Source organism: Antechinus flavipes, chromosome 1, assembly GCF_016432865.1.
Source record: "Antechinus flavipes isolate AdamAnt ecotype Samford, QLD, Australia chromosome 1, AdamAnt_v2, whole genome shotgun sequence".
Lineage (NCBI taxonomy): Eukaryota > Metazoa > Chordata > Mammalia > Dasyuromorphia > Dasyuridae > Antechinus > Antechinus flavipes.
In genome coordinates this window covers 667874403-667883731 of record NC_067398.1, presented here as the reverse complement: position 1 = coordinate 667883731, position 9329 = coordinate 667874403, and the positions used below count along the sequence as shown (strand labels likewise).

At 36.9% G+C, this 9329-nt stretch overlaps 1 protein-coding gene across 1 annotated transcript in view; it reads right to left on the bottom strand.

The window, feature by feature from the left end:
* Positions 1 to 501: 501 nt before the first annotated feature.
* The window catches only part of LOC127545061 (tetraspanin-33-like), a 43972-nt gene continuing 35144 nt past the window's right edge, over positions 502 to 9329 (bottom strand). Inside the window, exons 6-8 of the mRNA XM_051972094.1 lie at positions 8849 to 8977; positions 4391 to 4552; positions 502 to 2857 (exon numbers count right to left, since the gene is read on the bottom strand). Of these exons, the coding sequence (XP_051828054.1) occupies positions 2705 to 2857; positions 4391 to 4552; positions 8849 to 8977 (444 nt within the window). The 3' untranslated portion in view covers positions 502 to 2704. The remainder of the gene's footprint in view (positions 2858 to 4390; positions 4553 to 8848; positions 8978 to 9329) is intronic.

Below are 9329 nucleotides of genomic sequence, written 5' to 3'. Positions count from 1 at the left end.
AAGAAATGTAAATTGAATACCAGCCCAACAAGAATTTCTTGAAGAGTTAAAGAAAGGGGAAAAAAATTTAAGAGCAAAAAATAAATAAATAAAATATTAAATAATGGAAATGAGCAAAAAGAAAAATTTTAAGTCAAGTAAGAATAGTAGAATAAAAATAGGTGGGGAGGAGGGGGAAATGAGAGTGTAACAAAATTATAAGAAGAGGATTAGCAGTATGGTAAAAAAAATATATATATACAAAACCTCACTGGAGAAAGGAACTCTTTAAAAAGAAATTATGAAAATGAGTTTCACAGAAATCTAGGAAGACTTCTATAAATTGATGTTCAATGAATCAATCAATCAACAAACAATCATTAAGCATATATTCTATTCCAGTTCTAAGTGTGAGGTTACAAAAAGAATCAGAAAGTCTCTGCCTTCAAGAAACTTACAATCTAATGAGAGAAACATGCAAAAACCATAAGAACAATTTATAGAAAAACAACACTGTTAAAACAAAAAGCTTTTATTAAAGATTTACAAATTCTGACCAAGGCAATGATCAACCATGATTCTCTTGAATTGATGATGAATTATGCTACCCATCTCCTCACTGAGGAGACATACATTTTTAGACATGGACAATGTGTGAATTTGTTTTGCTTGATTTGATACAAAAATTTTGCTTTTTTTTCCTTTTAAATTGAGAAGTGAAGAGGGAGAGAGAGAAAATAAAAACTTGTTCACAAAAAATAAATAAATAAGATTTTTAAAAAAAACAGAAGCAATGGAACAGCCATGCATTGTTCAGATTGGAAGTGGTTCAGATGAGAAACAACCCGGGTCCCTCCTTGACCCAGAAGTCCCCAACAGTTTGTCCTCCTCACTGGAACACAGGCAACAGGGGAAAAGATTGAGTTGCCCATATGGGAATCATTTGTGTATAGTTCCAGTTCCAACTCAAAGGCCAATTAAAAAGTCACACAGTAGAGTAGAAGTAGTCACAGAATATCTATCTACACAGGCTCTCAAATCGAGAGAGAAGAATCCTCCAACATGTATACCCAGAATCAGATACACCAGGAAATATGGTCCCAGCTCTCAATTTTCCTTGGCCAATCCCCCATTACATAAACACATAAATGACAGATACAGAATCACTACAAAGTGGTTTGGGATGGGAGTGCAGCAGTCACTTCACATAGAAGGTGGCATTTGGGCACAGAGATTTAATGACTGGGAGTTACACAGTTAATATCTGAGGCAGGATTGGAATTGAGGTTTCTTGATTACATGACTACCCATTCTGACTCTGGATGTTGGATGGTTCTGCTCCCATAGTTTCTTGACTGACTTGCTGACTGACTGATAATAACTTTAAGAGAAATGAAATTTGAAAGCTTGAAAAAACAAACCAATCTGTGGGGCCATTGAAGATTATACCTACCATCAAGTTCCTGCCCATGGAATATAATGAATGCTTGAGTCATTGTTTATTAGCTCAAAAATATGTACATCACACTAAACCTGGAACAATTTATTCAGGAACTGCTTGACTCTTGGTATTCAGGTTTAACTTCCTTCTCAAACTCCCAATCTTCTCTCTCTCCGGTATTTTAGATTCCCTTAAAAAAACAAACAAACAAAAAATCCCACAACATTCGTGTTTATTGCAGAATTTGCATTATTTCGCATGTCTGATTTTGTTCAAATCTTCTAAATCTTTAAACAGATACAGAAACATCTAGACCTGTAGAGTTGCATTTTTGTGGCCTTCTCTTGCCTCCTGGAACTGGACCCTCAGTGATAAGTCATCTCTATGTTTACTATTCCGAATGTGACCAGCCTGATCTTCTGGATTACAGCAGAAACATTAGAAATCTCACAGGAAAAGCACTTCTTTTCATTGGAATACAGTCATGAGAAGCATTACAACACAGCCGATAGAGAATCAGCCTTGGAGTCATGAAGATCACCCCTGACGAATACTGATTGTGGGGGATCCCAGGCAAAATTATTAAATTATTAATTTAAAAAAAAAATCAAGTAACTCTTTCTCTAAGGCTTTAAGTTGAAGGGGGAGGTACCATTCTGTATGAGTAAAGAAAAACACAGGCTCAAAACCAAAAAAAAAAATTTAATACTACAATGCCAGTGCCAGGAGGGAAGTCAGAAATGGGAGGGCCCTAAACATAAAACACAGAATGTTAGCACACAAGTCTGTAGATCATAAAGTATAAAATGTGAAAGCTGAAGGGGATCTACAAAAACAGAATGTTGATTTTTAGAGCTAAAAAAAGATCTTACAGACACCCCAATCCAACACAAACTGAGGCACATAACACAGAAAATTGTTTTGCATGGCTCTGCATATTTGTAATAATTTTGTTTTCCTTGACTTCTCCAAGTGGGAAGCTGAAAGGTAGGGGAAAGAATGGGGGATGGAAAAATGAAATAAAATTGAATTTTTAAAAAGAAAAACTGAGGGGATATAATTGGTAAGTTAATGGCAAATCCAAGATTCACACTCAGATTTTCTAACTCTTAATTTTTTCTCCTCAAGATGCATGAGGACTGGCTGGAAGAAGCATCTGCTGCATTCCAGATGTCATGGATTCATTCACAGGTAAGGATTCTAGCTCAATGTGGCTTCTCAGCTTTCCCTTTGGGCTGACTTGAGCTAAAGAGTTTGTCTTTGATCCACTGCCTCTCATGTTCTTTATCTACATTCCTCCCTAGGTAGGGCTGAAGAAAACCCAGAATTCTCCTCTTTCTGGTCCAATTCTCTTAGAATTCTCTTTGTGTTGGTTCTCTTCTGAATTATAAAGCTGATCTGGTAAATTAGCGTCACAGCCAAAGAGAAGACAATAACCTGGAGAGAAAGAAGAGTTATTCATTCACTTGTCCATTCATTCAGAAGTCTTTACTGAGTATCTATGTTCCTGGACAGCTAGGTAGCAGAGTGGATAGATTCCAGGCCTGAAGCCAAGAAGACTCATTTTCCTCAGTTCAGATTTGGTCTCAGATACATATTGGCTCTTTGACTCTGGGCAAATCACTTCACACTGTTTGCCTGAGTTTCTCATCTGTAAAATGAGCTGGAGAAGGAAATAACAAACTCATTCTGGAATCTTTTCCAAGAAAATCATTCAATCACAAAGAGTCAGACACAATTGGAAAAATGCTGAACAATAAAAACAACAAACTGTGTATCTTCCTCCCATGCTAGGACCTGTTACAGCTCAGGGAAGACCAATAATGAGACAATAGCACCCATCAACCATGGAAGCAACTCATAACAACTCTGAGTTAGGTAGCATTAACTGAATTTTACAGAAGTGGATAAAGCTGAAACAGCTGAAGACACAATGACCTTCAGGTCACAGAGCTAGTAAGAGTCAAATCCACCAACTTTCCAGATTCTACATCCAAAGTTTTTTGGAAATATTAAATCTCACTTTTTATCTCAAGTCTTTGCTGGTGGCACCATAGGTTACCAGCTACTGGAGCCACTCTCACAAATTCTGCCAGAGGTCTTGATTATGGGGTGTCTGTTGGAACTAACATAGCCTGATCTGCAAGTACAGACTCAACATGTGCCTCCAGTGCTTCTGGCATTATGCTTAAGACATCAAGTTAGACTAAGCTATATTTATAGATTTTGCTTCAGTCATTACTCTGACGACCAATGCCTATCATTTTACTGGACTCTAGTCAACTATTTAGCATGCTACGCTCATTTGTCTGCAAAATTTTAAGAGATCAACTTCAGTCAAACTAAAAAAAAAAAAAAAAAAGAATAAAATTTACAGTTTCACACCAAGTTGAGATGAGGACATTGTAGTTTGAAAAATGGGAGCCATTGCAAGACTGGTAGCTCTGGGAAGGTAGAATCTTTTCTGTTCCTTCTGGCATAATATTGATATAGAATCTTTATCTTTTCACATATAGCATTATGGAAGCTGCATAATAGAGAAAATATTAGGCTAAGCTCTGAGTCACGCAGCTGGTAAATGTCAGAAGCAATATTGGAATCTAGGTCTTCCTGAATCTAAGCCTAGTACTTTTTCCACTATGTAGTTCTAATATATATATATATATGTATATATATGTATATATGTGTGTGTGTGTATGTATGTATATCAGTATTACTATTGTGTCAGCCTCATTTTGTTCTCAGTGGATAAAGTACTGGGCTTGCTCTCAGCAAGATCTGTGACTCTAGATCAATTCCTTAACCTTTTTCATCCTCAGTTTCTACATCTATAAAATGGTAATAATAGCAATTCTACCCCCACAGGATAGTCATGAGATTGAAATAAGAAAATGTATGAAAGACATTTTGCAAACTTCAAAATTCTCCTTAAATGTGTTGTTATTATACTGTAATCATAACTCTCTTTACCTCCATTGCCAAAAGGCCCAGAGCCAATCCAGCGATCAGATATAGGTTACTCCGTCCCCAAGTGACTATCTTCTCCAAACAACCCTCTGTGTAGATCAAACTTTCTGCCTTCCAGGCTTTCAGATTCTGGGTCCCATAGCCACACATGGTATTAAGAAAATTCTACAGGAATAAAGGAGTCAGAGACATACACCCAAAAAAAGAAAATTAGACCAGTGTATATTAGGTTTGTTCTCCAATCCTTGCAAGTCATTTCAATTCAATTTGCCATACATTTATTTAGTACCTACTGTGTACAAGGCCCAGCATCAGGGGCCAGTCAGAAGAGTTGGGATATATGTTCAACTACCTTGCCCTTTGTTCTTCAGATTTCTCCAGATTCTGAGCGAGGGTTGAGAGGCTATCTTGATATATTCTTTGTTTTTCTTTTAAGTATCACTAACGGCTTTTATTCTAATAACATAGCCATTAATAGATTTATTCCTTTCCCTTCCCCAGAGAGCTTTCCTTCAAGAGCAAGAAAAACATCTAGGCAAATGCTACCAAAATGGCAACCCCCATCAACTTATTCTGTATCCCACAAAAGGAAGATACTACTTTTCCCTATCTCTTCTCCTACATTAAGATTTCTCCAGGCTCATTTCAACATTACTTTCCTTTGCACATTCTATATTTCCATTAAATTTAACATCTTATTTTTCCCATTTACACATAAAGACAATTTTTAACATTTGGTTTTTTTTAATTGCAAATTCCAAATTCTTTCCTTCTCTCTATCCCTTCCTTTAGAAAGAAAATAATTTTGTTAAGTTCTATATATGTGTGTGTGTGTGTTTATGTGTGTGTGTGTGTGTGTGTGTGTGGTCATACAAAACATACAATATTAATCATGAAAGATTAATATGAAAGAAAAGACAAGCAAAAAGAAAGTTTTAAAAATATATATATTTCAATCTGCATTCAGATGTCATCAGTTCTTTTTCTGATATGGACAGAATTTTTCATCATGACTCCTTTGGGATTGTCTTAAATCATTGCATTGCTTAGAATAGCTAATTTATTCACAGTTGACCATTGTACAATATTGCTGTGTACAACATTCTACTTCTGCTCATTTTACTTTGCATTATTTCATGTAAGTCTTTTCAGGTTTTTCTGAGAACATTCTGTTTGTCATTTCTTATAGCACAATAGTTATATACCACAACTTTATCAGTCATTCCCCAATTAATAGGCATCTCCTTAATCTCCAATTCTTTGTCATTACAAAAAGAGCTGCTATAAATATTTTTGTACGTATGGGTACTTATGGGTACAATATGGCATTGCTGGGTCAAAGGGCATCCACAGTTCTATAGTCCTTTGGACACAAACACAAAATGCTCTCCAGAGTGGTTCAATCAGTTCACAATTCTACCAACAGTGTATTAATATCTCAATTTTCCCACAGGCCCTCAAAAATTTGTAATTTTCCTTTTCTGCCAATTTGATAGGTATAGAGTAGTATGTCCACATTTTTTAAATTTGCATTTCTCTAACCAATAATGATTTAGAGCATTTTTATATGACTATAGATAGCTTTGATTATTTCATCTGAAAACTGCTGTTCACATCCTTTATGTTCACTTCATCCTATTGGCCTCAGTTTCTCCATCTGTCAAATGAGCTAGAGAAGGAAATGACAAATCACTCCAGGACACTTGCCAAGAAAACTCCAAATGAGGTCATAAAGAATCAGACATGACTGAAAAATTACTGAACAACAACAAAATAAAAAATAATGTGAGAAAGGAGAGCACCAGGAAGCCAAAAAAGTGTCAGAGGTGAGACTTGAACCCAGGTCTTCCCAGCTCCAAGGCCAGCTCTCTACATATCATACCACACTGTCTCTCAGAGCTATTATTTTACTGTATATAAAATGTTTACATTGTGTCAATCCATAGTTCTCCTAATGATGTATCAGAATGGTTAGTAACCTTTTGAGAGAAAAGAAATGTTTTCAATGCTGTAAACTATCTTTACATGTAATTTAAGGGGGAAAAAAATACTATTAAATGAGGGGGGAAAGAAAGAAAAGAGCTATTTTCAGTAATTAGTCTATGACCAAACCTTTAGAAAAGGTCTGAATTCAGACCTAATGATATACATGTGCCGGCCCTCCAACGACCAGTCTAGTTAAATGCAGAGAAGTATATTAATGGATGACTGGACATGAGATGAAGTTACTTGAGTCCCAACAAGACAGGAAGGTAGCCTACTGGAAGATAGAGAAATTATAAATTGTACCAATAGAGGGAGCCCCCACACAAGTAAAATCAATCATAGTTCTTCCGCAGAGCAAATATAATTAATTAATTTGGTAGCCTTTGTGTTGTAATTAGATGCTTCAATAAATTCTACTCTCCCACTTCCCATAGTTGGTCCTGAGTGCTTGAAGGTTATGGCAGCAGAGCACCAATTGTGTTCTGATAGGCTCTTCCAGGCTGGGAAGGCTTTGAACTCCAGGCTTGGCAGTTGTGGGCCTGTTACCTAAGGAACATTGTGGTTAAAGCTGGAGGAGCTCATCCTGAGGACATTGGACTCCAGGTGATGAAGTTTTTCAGCCCTGGAGCCTAAAGGGAACTATATTTGTCTATTCTCTGTATCAAGTTGGCCCCCAATCATGCTCTATATCCCATCCTTGCCTCCAATTCGAGCATCTTGCCACTTGTGCTGTGAGTGTATTTATCAAGAGTATCTCTTCTTGGCAGCTCCAATAATCATTCTTATTAACAATCCAAGTCAATATTCCTTTCCCTAATCATCACTCTTATGTGTTGGCTTCCTCTGTTTAGAACATAAGCTCTCTGAGGATTGATCTGTCTTCCTTTCCTATTTGTATTCCCAGTGCCTTTGTAACAACAATAAGACTGCAATGGTCAGCTATGGTGACCTGGTTCTTTTCAACAATAAGGTGTTTTCAAGCCAATTCCAATAGACTTGTGATGGAGAGAGCCATCTGCCTCCAGAGAGAGAGAGGACTATGGGGGTTGAATGTAAATCAAAACATAGTAATTTTAAGCTTTGTTCTTGTTTTTTGCTTGCTTGCTTTTTTCTCATTTTTTTTCCTTTTTGATCTGATTTTTTCTTGTATAGCATGAAAAATGTAGAAATATGTTTAGAAGAATTGCACATGTTTAACCTATATTGGATTGCTTGATGTCTAGGGGGAGGGGAGGTAAGGAAGAAAGAAGAAAAGTATGGAGCACAAGGTTTTGCAAGGGTGAATATTGAAAAGGACTTTGCATTTATTGTGAAAAATAAAAGGCTATAATAAAAATGCAGGCTGAAGAAGTTTGGACAGTAGAAAAACATGAAAGAATTTTGAGCAAGAGAGAGACATATTAGGCTCCAGATTTGTCATGTGCTAACTATAGAACTTCAAGCAAATCAGAGCAGCTTTCTCAGTCCTGCCTCTATCAAATAATGGTCTCAATGGTAACTATGGTTATTCTCTCAATTTCTTTTTCTTGTCTAATTACTATAGGCAGCATTTCTAGTATTGTGTCAAACAAGGGACATCTCTTTTTTACCTCTAAATATACCGGAAAGAATTCTAATTCTTTTCCATTACCCATAATGGTGATAGTATTGGTGATATATGTCTATGTTGTTGTTCTATCATTTCTGAATCTTCAAAACCCTGTGGATCATAGCACATGAGATTTTGAGGAAGAATACTGGAGTGTATTGACATTTCCTCCTCCAATGAAATAAGATAAAGAGCCATCTTCAATATTCATGATCTTTATCTGGTCCTTACACCCAGATGATTCTGGAGGGGAAAGTAAGGCAGGTGACCTTGCACAGCCCTCCCTCACTCAAATCCAACTTAGTTGCATGTCATGGCATCCCCTCCCTGACATTATCATTGAAGGATAAACAAGACAGACAGAGATTGAATGATTTGCCCAGATTCATACAGTTACTAAGTGCCTGAGATTAAATTTGAATTCAGGAGGAAAAAGGAAAGGGTCACATGAGGAAAGAGACCTGGTTGTGAGGTTCCGGCCACCTTTGACAATCTGAACAATAAAACCCACTTCATTGTAATTGTTTGTATTCTTCATGATTCAGCTTGCCCCAAACCTTAATGAGGGGTCAAGAACAACTTGAAGTCACTTTCTGTAGTGTGACTAGCCCCAATTAGTCTAAGTTTATAGGATAATAGAGCTTATAAACAGAGCCCAGTCTAATTTAGTTAAGAGTATAAAGTACTTCAAAAGCAAGAATGCAATGACATTCCTAGATTCTCTACAGAGAAGATCTTCTCTTTAAGGTGTAGTCAGGATGGTTTATTGACAGAGAAGGGAATATTATATTGATATTAACGATATTAAAATTAATTTTCCCATCACTGACTTTAAAATCACGCATCAGACAAAAGGAGCAGAAAAAGGACTTATAACAGGCACTCACCTGTTCCTCCTCAGGGATGCAGCAGGAGAAAGGGACAGCACAACGTTCCAAGCTTGGATTGGAGATGCTACAGTCAAAATATTCATTCTGGGACCAGTCTTTGTAGGAACGCACTCCACAGCACTCAAACTGGAGAGGAAAATCAGCATTAGAACCAGAATATCTAGGAGGGAGGCCTTTGGCTTCAGGTTGAGCCTGGCCTTTGCATCCTACAGCAAAGAAATGGTAAATCTGTGGAACTGGTACCAAATTAGCCATTGGGTGGTTGTATGATGTAGAGGGAGGTCATAGATGGACATTTTCTATTATTTGCAGGAAACATAGGGGCTTAATTAGATAGGCCTAGTGAATATTGGAGAGTCCAGGATCATCTGCACTTTTAAAGGCTCTGGTTAAGGAGTCACAAGCTCTGACAGATTTAGTCCTAAGAATGTGATCTCTTTGAAAGGAAGGACTGTTTTGACCCCTTGTAGCTACTTTA